Source organism: Bombina bombina, chromosome 9 (assembly GCF_027579735.1).
Source record: "Bombina bombina isolate aBomBom1 chromosome 9, aBomBom1.pri, whole genome shotgun sequence".
In the NCBI taxonomy this organism is placed as follows: domain Eukaryota; kingdom Metazoa; phylum Chordata; class Amphibia; order Anura; family Bombinatoridae; genus Bombina; species Bombina bombina.
The window spans coordinates 51,976,644-51,996,346 of NC_069507.1; the positions used below are offsets into that span (position 1 = coordinate 51,976,644).

Genomic DNA, 19,703 nt, shown 5'->3' on the forward strand with positions numbered 1-19,703 from the left:
AGTGTTAGTGCTTCTGATAATATACATGTGCATCTTTAGTGTGGATATCAGCTGTATTAGTTGATTTTAAGTACGCTACAGTCAAATTATTCAAGGACATTTATCAATAGAGTTCTCCAGTCTCCAATATTGAACTGGACAGCCCGGCCATCCAGTGAAATTTATATAAATATCTGAACGCTTAAATTTCAATTGTTTTAGTCTCCTAAGCAATGGCTACACTTTTAAAAGCTGCCTTTACTTCAATTCCTAGGCCAGAAAAAAATGGCGGCATATATTTAAAAAAGATTGAGGCTAAAGCTGAGTGATGTATTTGCTTTAAGTCTAAAATTAAGCTGGAAGAGAATAACTGGCGAGTATCACTAGCTGCAGAAAATCTCCACTATTTGTGCAACAGGCAATAAACAGATAAAAAGGCATCCTATTTTCACACAAGGAGTTTAAATGCCCATTTTATATGTCACTGGCATAAAGGGAATAACAAATGATTGCTCTATCTGTAGCACAAAAGAGGTTGAAGGGGCCGATTTACTATGATGCGGGCAGACTTGATCCGCTGTAGCGAATTATGTCCGCCCGACATCGCTAAATGCCGACAGCATACGCTGTCGGCATTTAACATTGCACAAGCATTTCTAGTGAAATGCTTGTGCAATGCCGCCCCCTGCAGATTTGCTGCCAATCGACTGCTAGCAGTGGTTGTCAATCATCCCGATCGTATCTGATCGGGATGATTGCTGTCCGCCACCTCAGAGGTGGTGGATAAGTTAAGGAGCAGCGGTATTAAGACCGCTGCTTTTTAACTTATGTTTCCGGCGATCCTGACGGCTCACGTGGAAACTGCTGCATTCGCAGCATGTTAAATCGGCACTGAAGTCTCTGTTACTGGTATAAAAGAATCACCACTCTATGGGGTCGATTTATGAAGCAGTGGATGCTGCTTCCGACCCACTCCGCTTCAGGTCCTTCTGGAGTGGAAGTTAAGAAGCAGCGGTCATAAGACCGCTGTTCCTTAACTCATTCGCCACCTCTGAGGCGGCGAACAGCAATCAGCCCGATCGGATACGATAGGGTTGATTGACACCCCCTGCTAGCGACCGATTGGCTGCAAATCTGCAGGGGGAGGTATTGCACAAGCATTTCACGAGAAATGTTTGTGCAATGATAAATGCCGACAGCGTATCATGTCTGCTTGCACTTTGATAATTCGGCCCCTATGTATTATTAGCACCTAAGTAAGATTACAATTCAGTATATTGCCAGCATTAAAGGGATCGGCGTGTGACCAAAAGAGGGGTTTTGGTGAAGGGTCCCTGTGTGGCACTGACGGCACCTACCATCCATTATTGGGCAACAACTGGTTGTCCAATATTTTTGTAAGCACAGCTGGTAAGCCTATTTGTAAAGCTAAGTGATAGCGCTGTAAATTATTTTGTTCATACCCTTCTCTATTGAGAAGTGCTAGCTGTCTCCTGTTAATCAGAATTATCCGCTGGACCTGTGCGTGTGGCATCTGCCAATCAACTGCGGTTTATACATATAAATGATAAATTAATAGACAATGCAGACAGTTCTATTCAAAAGGAAAAATCATCACTAAATATTTTTGGAGCTAAAATAAATTTTGCAGTATTTGCTTTCATCAGAGTCTAACAGATGACTATTTATTTAGTGATAACACTCTTCACTTAGCATAAACTTTCTAGTAGTATGTATATTTCACATCGGTGGCCGAAAGAGGAACATAAGTCTTATAAACTATCGGCCAGATTACGAGTTTTGCATTAGAGGCTGTGCGGTGCTAACGAGCAGTTTTTTCTCACCGCTCACTTACCTGCAGCGCTGGTATTACGGGTTTTTACAAACCCGGCGTTAAAAGGCAAGAAGTGAGCGTTGAGCAAAATTGTGCTCCTTACCGCACTCCATTACCAGCGCTGCTTAAGTCAGAGGTGAGCTTGTCGTACGTGCTCGTGCATGATTTCCCCATAGATATCAATGGGGAGAGCCGGCTGAGAAAAACACCTGCCAAAAAGCAGCGTAAAACTCATTAACGTTTACACCTAACACCCTAACATGAACCCCGAGTCTAAACACCCTAATCTGCCACCCCCGATATCGTCACCACCTACATTATATTTTTTAACCCCTAATCTACCGCTCCGAACATCGCCACCACTATAATAAACATATTAACTCCTAAACCACCACACTCCCGCCTCACAAACATTAGTTAAATATTATTAACCCTAATCTGCCGTCCCTAACATCGCCGCCACCTACCTACATTTATTAACCCCTGATCTGCCGTTCCCAATGTTGCCGCCACTATATTAAATGTATTAACCCCTAAGTCTAGCCCTAACCCTAACACCCCCTAACTTAAATATAATTTAAATAAAAATTACTATCATTATTCTTATTTAAAACTAAATACTTACCTATAAAATAAACCCTAAGCTAGCTACAATATAACTAATAGTTACATTGTATCTAGCTTAGGGTTTTTTTTTATTTTACAGGCAAGTTTGTATTTATTTTAACTAGGTAGAATAGTTACTAAATAGTTATTAACTATTTACTAACTACCTAGCTAAAATAAATACAAAAGTACCTGTAAAATAAAACCTAACCTAAGTTACACTAGCACCTAACACTACACTACAATTAAATAAATGACCTAAATTAAATTAAATACAATTAAATAAATTAAATACAATTAGCTAAAGTACAAAAACAAACAAACACAAAGAAAATAATAAACAAATTACAGATCTTTAAACTAATTACACCTAATCTAATAGCCCTATCAAAATAAAAAAAGCCCCCCCCCTAAAAAAAACCCTAGCCTAAACTAAACTATCAATAGCCCTTAAAACCCACTACCCACACAACCAATCCCCCAAATAAAAGCCTAACTAAAAAACCTAAGATCCCCATTGCCCTGAAAAGGGCATTTGGATGGGCATTACCCTTAAAAGGCCCAAAGCCCTAAACTAAAAATAAAACCCACCCAATACACCCTTAAAAAAAACCTAACCCCCTGAAGATCGACTTACTGTTCTGAAGACCGGACATCCATCATCAAGGAAGCGGCAGAAGTCTTCATCCAACCGGGCCGAAGTCCTCAACAAAGTCTTCATCCAAGCCTGCCCATCTGGAGGACCACTTCGCCCGGCTTGGATGAAGACTTCTCCCGGCTTCGTTGAGGACTTCGGCCCGGTTGGATGAAGACTTCTGCCGCTTCCTTGAGGATGGATGTCCGGTCTTCAGAACAGTAAGTCGATCTTCAGGGGGTTAGTGTTAGGTTTTTTTAAGGGTGGATTGGGTGGGTTTTATTTTTAGGTTAGGACTTTGGGTTGCAAAAGAGCTAACTGCCCTTTTAAGGGCAATGCCCATCCAAATGCCCTTTTCAGGGCAATGGGGAGCTTAGGTTTTTTAGTTAGTATTTTATTTGGGGGGGTGGTTGTGTGGGTGGTGGGTTTTACTGTTGAAGGGGTTGTTTGTATTTTTTTTTACAGGTAAAAGAGCTGATTCATTTGGGGCAATGCCCCGCAAAGGCCCTTTAAAGGGCTATTGATAGTTTAGTTTAGGCTAGGGTTTTTTTTTATTTTGGAGGGCTTTTTTAATTTTGATAGGGCTATTAGATTAGGTGTAATTAGTTTAAATATCTTGTAATTTGCTTATTATTTTCTGTAATTTAGTGGGGTTTTTTTGTACTTTAGCTAATTGTATTTAATTTATTTAATTTTATTTAATTTAGGTCATTTATTTAATTGTAGAGTACTGTTAGGTGTAACTTAGGTTAGGTTTTATTTTACAGGTATTTTTGTATTTATTTTAGCTAGGTAGTTATTAAATAGTTATACAAACTTGCCTGTAAAATAAAAATAAACCCTAAGCTAGCTACAATGTAACTATTAGTTATATTGTAGCTAGCATAGGGTTTATTTTACAGGTAAGTATTAAGTTTTAAATAGGAATTATTTAGGTAATAATATTTTTTTTTTAGATTTATTGTAATTATATTTAAGTTAGGGGGTGTTAGGGTTAGACTTAGGTTTAGGGGTTAATACATTTAGTATAGTGGCGGCGACGTTGGGGCGGTAGATTAGGGGTTAATAAATGTAGGTAGGTGGTGGCGATGTCTGGAGTGGCAGATTAGGGGTTAAAAATGTTCTTTTAGTGTTTACAGTGCTGGAGGGACTCGGTTTAGGGGTTAATAGGTAGTTTATGGGTGTTAGTGTACTTTTTAGCACTTTAGTTATGAGTTTTATGCTACAGCGTTGTAGTGTAAAACTCATAACTACTGACTTTAAAATGCGTTAGGGATCTTGTCGGTATAGGGTGTACCGCTCACTTTTTGGCCTTCACTTTTTGGCCTCCCAGGACAGACTCGTAATACCAGCGCTATGGAAGTCCCATAGAAAAAAGGGTTTACGAAGTTTACGTAAGTCGTTTTGCAGTAAGGCCAAAGAAATGTGCTGTGCCCCTAAACCTGCAAGAGCAGCGGTAGTTAAAAAGCAGCTTTAGGACCTGTTAACGCTGCTTTTTCAGACTAACGCACAACTCGTAATCTAGCCGTATATATCTTAAAACATTAGAACCATAACATTCCAGCTAAGAATACCAAAGTGTAATTGTGTTTTAAAGAAAAGGATATTGGACTACAGTTGTGACAAACTTGACAATTTATATTATGTTTACATCTTGATTTAGTAAATTCCAGCTTAAAAGATGTGTATAACGAAAGCGGCACAAACTGTCCTCAGTATTTCTATTATATGCTGTGATCTAAAAGCACAGTACATAAATGCATTAGTCATTGCTCATTTCCCTACATGTATCCACAAAATGTAAAATATATATTTATAAAGCTATATATAGACAAGTTATGTGATTTTATATAAAATCACATAGTGTCAAAAATTAATCAATGCACCTTTTTTCTCATTTTCACAGTTATCTTATTTCTCTCTAAAGTCAAAACATCTTATAATGTAAATTTACTAAGCAGATTTCTCCTTGGGTACCTTCAAACCCAAAATTACATGGTTTCATTTTAGCCAAATAGCTCTAGTTGGCATTTTTAAACATATTATAAAACCTTACTTTCATAATTCTGTTTTTATACCATGATTAATACGTACAAGTATTTCTAAAAATATATCACTGACTAGATGCCATAACTGAAATCAGAGGCATTAGTTTGGTAGCATAATATTGTTACTTCTCTTGATTTTAATAAATATTTCATATATTATACAATTCAGCATCTATTCAGCGATGAGGTTCCGCAGTATGCGAACCTCAAAAAATATAAGTGACTGTGATTGTTCTTAAGGTATCTTACTGGTATTTTAAAGGTATCAACGGAAACATGGTTCTCCATTGAGTCCAAAGATGGCCGACGAGCGTTATTGGAAGAGTAGCTGATTGGATAGGACTGGGCAGGTCGTCGGAACGTCATTTCAGCAGAAGCGATAGGTGGTTTTGGTGAGTTTTTATGATAACGGTGAATGAAGTATGATGAAAGTAGCACAGAAACTATGAAGGAAAGGAATACTCCACACGCAATAACGGTTTTGCAGGTGTCATCACACAACTTAACTGAATAAAAATGAAAAGAAAGAAAAGCTTGCTTTAATCTTGCTTGTAGGAAGTTACATTTCATACTAGTTAACTATAGGTTTTGATATAGACACTAGTCATTTTATTATAACCATAATAATCTATATCCTTCTTTTCATATTTGTAGCATAATTCATATTTATTCATGCAGATTTTGTATAACAATCAAATAAATACATTTTAGATACGAAAAATAAAAAAAGATTAATATTTTTGGGCATTCATTTAACCCAGAGAGTCAAAGGGATAATATAAATAATTGTATATATTAACATCTTTTCCCCCCACAATGTACAATGTGATTATCCATCAGAAATGATCTGATGACAATTTTAAAGTCCTAGTTTTAGCCAAAATTAAACAAAGTTGTTAATTTGTAACTGAAGATCTGTTATAAAAATACATTTTATCAACCTTCAAGCAAGTTTCTGATGTACAAAATAATTTCAAATGTTTATTATGCATATTCATCCATCTACTTATGTATCAATATATTTATGCTGAAATACATATTTATAAGTAAATATAATATATATATTAATTGTCTAGCAATCAATAAACTTACCTTCACTAAAATTCCTCTCACAAAAACACTTCTCAGGGAGTAGACAGTAACAGGTACCATAACCAGCCTTAATTCCAGATGGGAATCCTTTTTCATGGCCTCCAATGATATTTAGTGCTTATCCAAAATGAGAAACCAAAGTTAAAATCAGAAAAATGACAACATATCATGGAGAGAATGTATATATAAGTACAAGTACAAATTCCCAAATCCGGAATTCCAAAATCCAAAATTATTCTGAAATTCAAACTTTTTAATTAAAATTTAAAAAATAAAAATTACTTTTATCCAAATAATACAAATAATACTCCATATTTATTTAAAACAGCAAATATTACCTTTCTAATTATATTACCGTACTTTCTTTATAAGGGTACTATGTATACAAAAGTATGAAAAATGACATTAAACTACCTTTAGCTTACATGTATAAGCTGTATTATAACATGTAAATATTGTCTAAATGCCATAAGATATTGTTGTTTACATTTGGTTCCATCCAATCTTCAAACGCTCTGATTTTACAGATGGAAATATTCCAAAATCCAAACCTTTTCCAGTCCCAAGCAGTTTGGATAAAGGATTTTCTACCTGTATATCTATATGTACATATTATATACATTTAGCAATATATTTTTTTGCCTCAGAAATGATAAACAAAAGCTGGCTGATTGTAACTTGACTGTATCTTACTTGTGCGGAGGGACACCCCTCTACAAGTGTTACAAGGAAACATTGTTTTATTCAGGAGAGGAACATGAGCTTTATTCAAAAAACAAAAACTTAAATATATTTTGGAATGTCCTCTTTTAGATGAAAGAATGTACAATTTTGAACACAATGTTCCTTTTTAATTCTTAATTTAGAATTAACAATATTCCTATAAGCAAAAAAAAAAAAAAAAAAAAAAAGCGAGGGAATATGGGTTGAACAGGGTATCTGTAAGCCCATTTTGGTTTTTTTTGTGCAATTATCTGGAACCTTAGAAATAATACCCCTCAACTGTAAGGACTGTTAATCATGTCTGTTAGAATTAAAAAAAAAAAATACATATTTTTATTTAAAAATGCTTTAACAATCCATGAACTGTGGTCTGGAAAACACAATTTTTAATAAATAACTGTTAATTTTATAATAGTTTATGTGTGTGTATATATATATATATATATATATATATAAAAATGATATATATGTGCGTGTGTATATACAGTATATATACAGTATATATATATATAATATATATATATATATATATATATATATATATATACACACACACTGTATATATACATATATTTCTATCTATCTATATCTATCTATCTATCTCTCTCTCTCTCTCTCTCTCTATATATATATATATATATATATATATATATATATAGCAACAAAATAGCATCAGCACCGTTTCTTCATTAAAAATAATTGCTTTATTGGAGTGACATGAAGACAAAACAGTAACAGCGAGGTTTCAGGTTCACCTGACCCTTAATCATGCTATGGAATATTGCTATCAACACCTTTAAATAACACCTGTGTGTCAGTTATTAACTCTTTACATTCTTAAACACAGTGAGAATAACCTTTCTCATGTAACACTACCATCTAGTGGACATAATATTATCTTATTAATTTTTCCTTTTCTCTTTTTTTCTTTTTTCTTGGGGGTACCAATAAGATTATAGTTTCAGCATTATTTTTCAAACATAGTATGAAAGACCAATACAATTTAAAACCACCTAATTTATACAAAAACATCCTATAAAAACAAATTTAAGTCATAGAGGCCCATTTATCAAGCTCCGTATGGAGCTTGTGGCCCCGTGTTTCTGTCTAAAGACCGCTGCTCCATAACCCTGTCCGCCTGCTCTGAGCAGGCGGACAGGAATCGCAACAATTCAACCCGATCGAGTGCGATCAGGTTGATTGACACCTCCCTGCTGGCGGCCCATTGGCCGCGAGTCTGCAGGGGCCGGCGTTGCACCAGCAGCTCTTGTGAGCTGCTGGTGCAATGCTGAATACAGAGAGTATATTGCTCTCCGCATTCAGCGAGGTCTGTTGGACCTAATCCGCACTGTCGGATCAGGTCCGACAGACATTTGACACATAGGCCTCAGTATCTTTATTTAGACCCATCGGATGCAATTTTCCCAGGTGCTGAATCCACCAGACCTCCCTCTTTTTAAGTAACAATTCTCTATTTCCACCCCTCCTCAATTTAGGGATATGGTCAATTATTTGATATCTTAGCAGGCTAACTGTATGTCCTGCTGTAATATAATGGGCAGAGACTGGGAGGGACATATATCTACATCTAATAGATGATTTATGGGCACTGATTTATGGGCACTGATTTTATCTTTAATGTGGAGTATAGTTTCCCCAACATAGGCCCCAGCTAAGATTTCAAATAATTGACCATATCCGTTATTTGAGGAGGGGTAGAAATAGAGAATTGTTGTTTAAAACGATGGTGTTATTAAAAGGAATTGATATAAATATTCCATAGCATGATTAAGGATCAGGTAGACCCGAAACATCGCTGTTGCTGTTTTGTCTTCATCTTACTCCAATAAAGGAATTTATTTTTAATGAAAAAACAGTGCTGACGCTATTTTGTTACTTTTTGAATATTATATGAAAGGAGCTGCAGGACCCTCAAGCGGACTAGCACCTGGATAAAAATCTATTTGCAAGTCTTGGATGAGTGCTGTACTCATTGTTGGTGATTTTATATATATATATATATATATATATATATACACGCACACACACACACGCACACAAACAATTCATTGTAGCAATTATAAAATGATCAGTTAGATATATATATATATATATACAGGGAGTGCAGAATTATTAGGCAAGTTGTATTTTTGAGGATTAATTTTATTATTGAACAACAACCATGTTCTCAATGAACCCAAAAAACTCATTAATATCAAAGCTGAATAGTTTTGGAAGTAGTTTTTAGTTTGTTTTTAGTTATAGCTATTTTAGGGGGATATCTGTGTGTGCAGGTGACTATTACTGTTCATAATTATTAGGCAACTTAACAAAAAACAAATATATACCCATTTCAATTATTTATTTTTACCAGCGAAACCAATATAACATCTCAACATTCACAAATATACATTTCTGACATTCAAAAACAAAACAAAAACAAATCAGTGACCAATATAGCCACCTTTCTTTGCAAGGACACTCAAAAGCCTGCCATCCATGGATTCTGTCAGTGTTTTGATCTGTTCACCATCAACATTGCGTGCAGCAGCAACCACAGCCTCCCAGACACTGTTCAGAGAGGTGTACTGTTTTCCCTCCTTGTAAATCTCACATTTGATGATGGACCACAGGTTCTCAATGGGGTTCAGATCAGGTGAACAAGGAGGCCATGTCATTAGATTTTCTTCTTTTATACCCTTTCTTGCCAGCCACGCTGTGGAGTACTTGGACGCGTGTGATGGAGCATTGTCCTGCATGAAAATCATGTTTTTCTTGAAGGATGCAGACTTCTTCCTGTACCACTGCTTGAAGAAGGTGTCTTCCAGAAACTGGCAGTAGGACTGGGAGTTGAGCTTGACTCCATCCTCAACCCGAAAAGGCCCCACAAGCTCATCTTTGATGATACCAGCCCAAACCAGTACTCCACCTCCACCTTGCTGGCGTCTGAGTCGGACTGGAGCTCTCTGCCCTTTACCAATCCAGCCACGGGCCCATCCATCTGGCCCATCAAGACTCACTCTCATTTCATCAGTCCATAAAACCTTAGAAAAATCAGTCTTGAGATATTTCTTGGCCCAGTCTTGATGTTTCAGCTTGTGTGTCTTGTTCAGTGGTGGTCGTCTTTCAGCCTTTCTTACCTTGGCCATGTCTCTGAGTATTGCACACCTTGTGCTTTTGGGCACTCCAGTGATGTTGCAGCTCTGAAATATGGCCAAACTGGTGGCAAGTGGCATCTTGGCAGCTGCACTCTTGACTTTTCTCAGTTCATGGGCAGTTATTTTGCGCCTTGGTTTTTCCACACGCTTCTTGCGACCCTGTTGACTATTTTGAATGAAACGCTTGATTGTTCGATGATCACGCTTCAGAAGCTTTGCAATTTTAAGAGTGCTGCATCCCTCTGCAAGATATCTCACTATTTTTGACTTTTCTGAGCCTGTCAAGTCCTTCTTTTGACCCATTTTGCCAAAGGAAAGGAAGTTGCCTAATAATTATGCACACCTGATATAGGGTGTTGATGTCATTAGACCACACCCCTTCTCATTACAGAGATGCACATCACCTAATATGCTTAATTGGTAGTAGGCTTTCGAGCCTATACAGCTTGGAGTAAGACAACATGCATAAAGAGGATGATGTGGTCAAAATACTAATTTGCCTAATAATTCTGCACTCCCTGTATATATATATATATATATATATATATATATATATATATATATATATATATATTCATTCAATATTTGCACTCTCTGGATTTACAACACAGCAATTTTTAATTCGTTGTGACGTTTCTGGGCATCCACCCCTTCCTCAGATTGCTGTGTTGTAAATCCAGAGAGTGCAAATATTAAATATTTCTATTAAACTGCATTTGCACCCTGGTGTTTAAGAATTTGGCGAGTGGGAGTGTGCTATCTACTGTCTATATATATACACACACACATATAATGTAATATAGCCGTGACAGTATTTCAAGTATGCTTTCCAGAGGAAACTATGAATTAAATTATACCAATTTATTGCGTGATCACCTTGGTTAAGAAATTTGCAACAAATTTGCATTGGTCATATGTAATACTTAATGCTGTCCTATATCACAATACACTGGTGCTTTGGAAGGGTGCTGTTGAGGTACTTTTCTCTGGGAACCAGTAAGGTCTAGTTACAACCGTGCCTTTAATTTTAAATTTTGTGTCTGAAAAAAATCTCATTCTAGAATACATATATATTGCTACTAAACACAACAAATACACTAATAAATTGGGCTTCTGCCTTATTAACTGCATTCGTTGTTATTGCATTGTGCCTGAATATAAGTATCATATGAAACTGGTGTGTACAATAAAACTCCTTACTTGTGCAATCCTGGGGACATATTGCAGGGTCTTTGCTTTCCACGGCATCACACACTTTATCAGGACAGGTCAGAATACTCGGGGTACAGGTGGAATAGTTTGTTGTGATTCCTGTACATAAAGATAGTCAGTTAGGAAGTGGAAGTACATTTATGGATTCCTAAAGTAGCTGTTACAAAAAAAGTATTAAAGGGACGCCCAACTGTAAAAATCAAATGCACTCTTTCCTACAATATCTTTTTAAACACATTCTCTTCATTTATTTCTTCATTACATCCTTCAAAAGAGTTAAACATCATGTAGTCAAAGATGTACTTTTGAGTAACCCTTTACTGTCCCAAATGAGTATACTGCCAGTGACTGGTCCATACACATGTCTGCCTGCTCCTCATTTCTTCACCAGCAGTATTCTAATCTGGAGTGGCGCAGGGGTAAAGCTATGACAAGGTATTTAACCTCTTTTGCAGTTAAACACAGAGCAAATCTATATATATATATATATATATAAATAGTATATCCTTTCTACACTAGAATGCCCCTTTAATAGATGCTGAAACATCACAAAGTCTGGAAAAAATATAACAGTATGTATTACTTAATTTGACACATAGAGGCCCATTTATAAAGCTCCGTATGGAGCTCGAGGGCCCGTGTTTCTGGCGAGTCTTCAGACCGCTGCTCAATGACCCGGTTCGCCTGCTCTGATGAGGCGGACAGGAATCGCCACTATTCAACCCGATCGAGTACGATCGGGTTGATTGACACCTCCCTGCTGGCGGCCGCGAGTCTGCAGGGTGCGGCGTTGCACCAGCAGCTCTTGTGAGCTGCTGGTACAATGCTGAATACGGAGAGCGGATCAGGTCCGCTAGACCTTTCTTATATAGGCCTCATAGGGGCCGATTTATCAAGTGAAGTGTCTGGCGAACATGATCCGCTGTAGCAAATCATGTCCGACCAGACATCGATAAATGCTGACAGCATACGCTGTCGGCATTTATCATTGCACAAGCAGTTCTGGTGAACTGCTTGTGCAATGCTGCCCCTGAAGATTCGCAGCCAATCGGCCGCTAGCAGGGAGTGTCAATCAACCAATTGTATGAGATCAGGGGGATTGATGTCTGCAGCCTCAGAGGAAGTAGACAAATTAAGGAGCAGCGGTGTTAAGACCGCTGCTTGAAGCTTCTTAACTCCTGTTTCTGGCGAGCCTGATTGCTCATGTGGAAACAAGGGTAATCGGCCCCATTCGGGCCGTGATAAATCGGACCCTTTAGCACTATTACGTTGCCTGAATGCAGAACTAAAGAGCGCTTTAATAATCTTCATCTGTCTTACTGTTTGGGAGCTTTGATTTAGGTAAAAACAGAAGTAAATGCAGAAGCATTGAGCTTTACTCTGAACATTACAAGCAGACTTGTTTTAGGGTGTATTTTTGTAGTTTCTGACCAAACCAGATTATTTTAGGGCTGTAAATAGAAATCGTGATGATCTTATGATAAAATCACAGATCCCTTTGTGGTTTAAAATAAAGTGCTCTAGTTTAGAAGCGTTAGACTTCCTCTAAGATAATTAATGCAGGCGATATAGACCCCATTCTAATACATCAGAATTTTTGTGTGAAAATGCTGTTTGACAGCTCAGGTGTTTTTGTTTTTTTTTTGCTTGTTTTTCTAAGCCATTCCAGTCTATTAGAAGAACTAATGTTTGTTATTAAAACTGCTAAAATTAGTGAATAATATTCTAAAAAGCTGGTTAAAGGGATAATAAAGCACATATATATAAAACATAAAAGGCTCTAACATGTAGGCTGGTAGAACAGAGTGTAAGAGGATATTGCAGAAAAACATAAATGTTACTGTTCCTTTAAAAGCTTTCTGTTGAAATGCTTGTGCAATGCCGCCTCCTGTACATTCGCGGCCAATCAGCCACTAGCAGGAGGTGTCAATCATCCTGATCGTATCTGATCAGGATGATTGCTGTCCGCTACTTCAGAGGTTGTGGATAAGTTAAGGAGCAACGGTCTTAAGACTGCTGCTTCTTAACTTAAGTTTCAGGAGGACCTGAAACTTCTGGAGTAGATTGCAGCATCCGCTGCTTGTTAAATCTACCCCTCATAGTCCATTTATGCTGTTTTTTCCCACTTATTTTTCACATATGATATCAGTTCCTGACATCTTTGCAATTAACGATTTTACATGATTCAATAGTTTCTTAAACAAACAGACTTCAGTTATAAATTACAAACATATAGCATTGTGATTAAAAACCCAGATAAAGGGGTGGGTGTTGTCGTAATGGATAGACGGGACTATCTAACAGAGGCCTATCACCAATTGAATGATCATAATGTATACATACGTTTGAGCGGCAATTCTACAAGCCAGTTTTAGAGGGAACAATTGTCATTATTGGTTAATGGTGTAGAAATGGGTATTATAGATCAAAGGACCGCTAAAGGCCTTTATGTACAGGAGCCGGTACTACCAATTTTCCACCACCTACCCAAGGTGCACAAAGGCAAGTAAAGGGCCGCCCAATTTGTTTCAGGCATAGGCTCATTGCTTGAACCCCTGTCAAACTGGCTAGACTCATTCCTACAGCCTTTAGTCAATAGACTTCCTAGCTATATTAGGGATACATCTCCTGTTTTAAATTTGACTGAAGAAATAGTCTGGCTGGAGGGGGATAGCTGTCTCACTATAGATGTGGTGTCCTTGTACTCTGTCATCCCTCATGAGATGGGACTAAGAGCAATAACTTTCTTTCTAAATTCTGAAACGTATCTGATTAGCACATTCAAGAAGTATATTGTATTAGTGGCTGAGTTTCTGCTTAGGCACAATTTCTTCTTGTTTGAGGAGTTGTTTTATCTGCAGTGATGTGGGACAGCTATGGGGGCAAAATTTGCGCCTCCTATGCCAACCTGTTTATGAGTTGGTGGGAGCTTGTCCACGCCTATGCAGATGACAACTCATTTAGGGAGCATATCCGTTTCTACAGGAGATTTATTGACAATCTCCTCTTCATCTGGAATGGGGATGAGGCATTGGCAAATTTATTTGTTTATTACTTGAATCATAATGATAAGGGGATTAGATTCACATCTAGTTGGAATAAGAGAGAGACTATCTATCTGGATCTCCAACTAACTGCTAATTTGGTAAACAAAAAAGTAGATACAGGTTTGTACCGTAAGCCAATAGCAGGTAATAGTCTACTCCATGCACAGAGTAGCCACACACAACATGTGTCTAAGGGCATAGTTAAGGGACAATTCCTGCGAGCAAAAAGGAATTGCACCAAAGAAACTAGCTTTGACAAAGAAGCCCTTAACCTAAAACAACGGTTTAAAGAGAGGGCTATAATGCACATATGGTGGAGAGAATCTCTCAAGAAGTTGCTATTTTGGATAGGTCATCTATCCTCAGCAAAAGCAACAAGAAAAATAGAAAAGACAGGAAGGGTCTCAGGTTTGTGACCAAATACTCAAATCAATTTCTGGAAGTATGCAAAATCATTAAAAAATATCTACCCATGCTATATGGTATTGATACCCTTAAACACATTATTGGTCAGGGTTGTGATTTTGTTTACGCTAGGAACCTACTTTCACCAAGCATGCTGCCCAAACCTAGGGCTAGAAGCATGTGGCTTGACACAACAGGCACCTATAGATGTGGCAGTACACATTGTAAGGCATGTCCACACCTGAAATCAGGTGCCAGTTTTACCTCTTATGTGACAGGTGTTACTTACCCCACTAGGGGTTGCATCAAGTGTTCCTCTTCTTATGTTGTGTACGTAACTGAGTGCTCAGAACATCGAAAACAGTATGTGGGTTTAACTACAAGGGATGTACGCACCCGTATTAGAGAACATTTAGGGTACATCTCAAATGGAGTCCTTTGTTTCTGCCCTCTCAAAGCACTTTATACATATACACATACACAGTAAAGATGTAAAACATTTTAAGTGGAATGCTGTAGAAACCATACAGACTCCCCATAGAGGGGGTAGCAGGCAGAGAATATTAGAGAGACAAGAAATCTACTGGATTCACAAACTTAAGACTCTAACTCCAGATGGTTTTAACTCACAATTCAACATTATATATTATTTGGAGTAACAATAGAGTTTTGTGTAACTGTAACCATATCTGATTTATTATCAGTATCAATTGTTTGCAAACAAAGTGAGTCCTTTGAAAATGAGATTCAAATTGGAACAGAGATATCAATATTCCTCTGAGGGATTGTATGGTATATATCCGTAGCCCATAGTTTGCTTCCTCCTTTCCTCATAACTCTATATTACTCTGTCTAGTTAGAATCAAGTTAGAGCTCATTTATAACATACTTCAATATGGTCTTCAATTGTAACTGTATATAATTGTTATCATATTTATCTATGTTACAATCACTACCTTGTACTTAGTACAATGTGATCAAGTTATAGACAAGCAATGTTTCCCTTCTGTATAAGTAATTTCCCTTATTGATTATCCTATTAAATGAAAATAGTGGAATTGAGAGTAGAAAACGCTCATCCTGTCTCACCTGTATATCATGCTTGTATATCATGTTTGTTATGTATAATTATGTATTATTTGCTCATGTAACACAGTCATTACCTGTATTCATCTTTGGAGTCTGGGAGTTGATGGGTTAATTTGTTCTTTATTGTTTTTAATGGGTGGAGATATACACTATTTAAGCACACCCTCATGGTGAGGGAACTATGTCTATAATTTCGGCAGTCTCGGTGAAACACGTAAGACAGTGCTTTTTACCATTTTAAATGGATTTACAATAAAAAATTGTTTTTACTATTGCATCTGGATGCCTAGGATCTTATTCCTCTTTGTAAATTCTAAACATTCTAATGATCATATTTGTGTATGTGTCATAGATAAAAAAAAAAGCCCGACTTGCCCTATGTTTGTTACATTTATTATGCAAAAAAACAAAACAAAAATACGTCTTCACATGTAAAAAATAAACCTGTAACATTGAAAAAAAAGCTGCCCAAAAAGCCAAGATATTATACACCAAAAAAAGACCAGAATTAATTATTCATACGGTCAAGGAGCAGAATTTTAAAAGTTCTTAAATCTGATGAAAAGTTACGTGAAAAGTGTTTTGTGATGAATTGGAATACTACTGTAGAATTGTTCCCATTCTAGGCATAGGGGTTGATATTGCACAATAAATGCATTTAAAAAGCTTGAGATGAATGGGGTGTCACAGGGTTTGGACTGGATTGGAGATGAGTGGCTTCAGATTTGGAAATCCTGAAAAAAGCCAATCAGTGTACTTTGCTACAAAATATGCTGATAGAACAGAATGGAGGAGATTGCCAGCATCAAAGGGACATAAAACCTGAAATTCTTCTTTCATGATTCAGATATAGAATTCAATTGTAAACATCTTTTCAATTTACTTCTATTATCTAATTTGTTTAATTTTCCTGGTATCCTTTGCTGTGCTGAAGAAGCAGAAATGCACTACTGGGAAATGGCTTAATGTATTGTGTCAGCCAATAACATGAGACATATATGTGCAGCCACCAATCAGCAGCTCTGAGCCTACCTAGGTATCCTTTTCAACAAAGGATACCAAGAGAACAAAACAAATTAAATAGAAGCAAATTTGAAAGTTGTTTAAATAACATGTTCTATCTGAATCATGAAATACAAAATTAGGTTTCATATCCGTTTAAAGGGACAGTCTGGTCAAAATTAAACTTTCATGATTCAGATAAGGCATGTAATTTGTAAACAACTTTCCATTTTACTTTTATTATCAAATTTTCTTTGTTCTCTTGGTATTCTTAGTCGAAAGCTAAACCTAGGTAGTCTCATATGCTAATTTCTAAGCCATTGACGGCGGCTCTAATCTAAGTGCATTTTCACCATTTTTCACAGCTAGATGGCGTTAGTTCATGTGTGCCACAAAGATAACATTGTGCTCATGCCCGTGGAGTTACCTAGGAGTCAGCACTGATTGGCTAAAATACAAGTCTGTCAAAAGAACTGAAATAAGGGGGCAGTCTGCAGAGGCTTAGATGCAAGGTAATCACAGAGGTAAAAAGTATATTAATATAACAGTGTTGGTTATGCAAAACTGGGGAATGGGTAATAAAGGGATTATCTATCTTTCTTTTAAACAATAACAATTCTGGAGTAGACTGGCCCTTTAACCCCTTGTTTCCCAGCACGTAATTACCTTCTCCGTGTCTCTGTCTCCACTGACACCTCCCAGTGACTGCTCCCAAACCGCCGCACTCCTCGCACTCATCGCGGTGCTTGCTCTCTGAGCAGGACAGGGGGCAGTCTTCTTCATCTTTAGCAGCTGTGTGAGAGAAAGCTATGAGATTTAGCAAACATAGCAAAGGTTTAATAGTGTGCATCTTACTCATGCTGCAAGCCATCCTCTATGTTAAAGGCACATAAAACACCTTGAAATTGTAATATACCATTTTTAATTATGGGTAGTAAAAAGAAAAAAATTGAGGGTTTTCCAATTCTGAGAATAAAAAGTGCTTACTGCAGACTCCACAAGCCTAACTCTGCTTCATGCCTGTCCCTAATTAGCCAATGTAAGTGTTACTAATAAAATGACAGTGTCAAGTCAAGGACTCCAGTAATAAGTCCAAATTATCTCCTCTAGATAAGGTAAGTGGTGGTGGAAACTTGCCCACTAAAAAACAATTGCAGGAAACTATTGGAAAGCTTTCACACTGACCCTGTGTTTTCATTTCTTGCAACATTACACAAGTCTTGTAATTACAAGGTGCTGTATGTCCTTTTAAACTACTTTTTGAATGTGAGGCACTAGATTGTTCTTATTGTAGTTTTGCCAATTGATTAAATCTATCAGCAATTTGCTTCCGAAAAGGACTTTTTGTTTTCCGACCAAATTGGTTCCTCGAGTAATCACATTACTATATTGTTTTATTTGTTTAAAGCCTGCGGCCCTGAACGAATTATCTCTTTCAAAATAAAAACTGGAAGGTCTCCTAGAACTGACTGATACAATAGCCCATTCACACCTCTTAAAGGGACATGAAATCCAATTTGTTTTTCTTTTATTATTCAGATAGAGCATACCTTTTTAAATAGCTTTCCAGTTTACTTCTATGATCATTTTAGCTTCATTCACTTGGTATCCTTTATTGAAGGAGTAGATCCTGAGCATATCTAGGTATTCTTTTCAACAATGGATACCTATGTTTAATATTGTATGCTCTATCGTAATTTTTGTTGGGTTTCATGTCCCTTTAAAGTTAAAGGAATGCTCTATTCATGTAACCCCCTTGTTCACTCTTCAAGGAAAAGATTAATTTACATCTGTGACATTAACCTATTGTCATCAGATTCCATTCTCAACACTGATTAACCATATAAATGCCATATGTATTTTGGCATAATGGGTATACTTTTATAGTCCCTTCAAACTACCAACATCTACAAATGGTGTCTCTTTATTTTAAACATTTGATTAAAAGTCACACTCACACTGTCATGATTATCACTAACAAATCCTGTGTTAAAAGGGGATTGCATAATTATTGAACTTGTAAACTGAAATAAATTCAATAATGTAAGCACAGGCACTTGAAACACAATCTTATGAACGGGTTTGGACTGAACGTGCATGGAGGCATGTCTCATAAAAACCTGAAGGCACAATCTCATTTAAAGGGACAGAAAACCCAATTTTTTCTTTCATTATTCAGATAGAGCACGCAATTTTAAAAAGCTTTCCAATGTATTTTTACCATCTGTTTTGTTCTCTTTGTATCCTTTGGTGGTTGCATATATATTCCTCTTGCTATTGGCTTTTACCTGGCTCCCAGTAGTGCATTGCCAATCATTTAACAAAGGATACCAAGAAGATTAAGCAAAAAAGATAATAGAAGTAAATTGGAAAGTTGTTTAATATTGTATACTCTATCTGAATAATGAAAGAAACATTTTGGGCTTCATGTCCCTTTTTAATGTTTAATGTCTCTTTAAGAGTCTCCTAGGCAGGAACAATGTAGCAATGCGGCTGGTTCACACTTTACAGTTTAAAGAATGTTAAAGTCCAGTGTAAGACAATATTAGAAGTCTGTTACAAAGAAATCTGTAGTCGACAACTTTTTTACAGTTCACGGCAAAATGGGAATGGTTCTTTAACAAGCAATATAAATAAATATTGGTAAAAACAATACTTGTGAAAGTTGAAAATTGACCACAGTCTGCCCATCCTGATAACCAAAAAGATGCATTCAGATGGTTTAGCAGTGGTGCGGATGGAAACAGATTACAATAGCTTCATATGAAAGTTTCAATTAAGTGATCGCCTTTTAAAGCACAATTTTAATAACCCCAGTATTGTTAGTGACAATCACAGCAGTGTATCTTTTAATCAAATATAAAAATGAAAAAT

General features: G+C 36.8%; 1 protein-coding gene across 1 annotated transcript in view; it reads right to left on the minus strand.

Annotated features, from left to right (window-relative positions):
• RET (ret proto-oncogene) overlaps positions 1 to 19,703 on the minus strand; it is a 97,041-nt gene that overhangs the window by 22,302 nt on the left and 55,036 nt on the right. The window contains exons 8-11 of the mRNA XM_053692885.1: positions 17,496 to 17,621; positions 11,275 to 11,385; positions 6,194 to 6,310; positions 5,351 to 5,607 (exon numbers count right to left, since the gene is read on the minus strand). Of these exons, the coding sequence (XP_053548860.1) occupies positions 5,351 to 5,607; positions 6,194 to 6,310; positions 11,275 to 11,385; positions 17,496 to 17,621 (611 nt within the window). The remainder of the gene's footprint in view (positions 1 to 5,350; positions 5,608 to 6,193; positions 6,311 to 11,274; positions 11,386 to 17,495; positions 17,622 to 19,703) is intronic.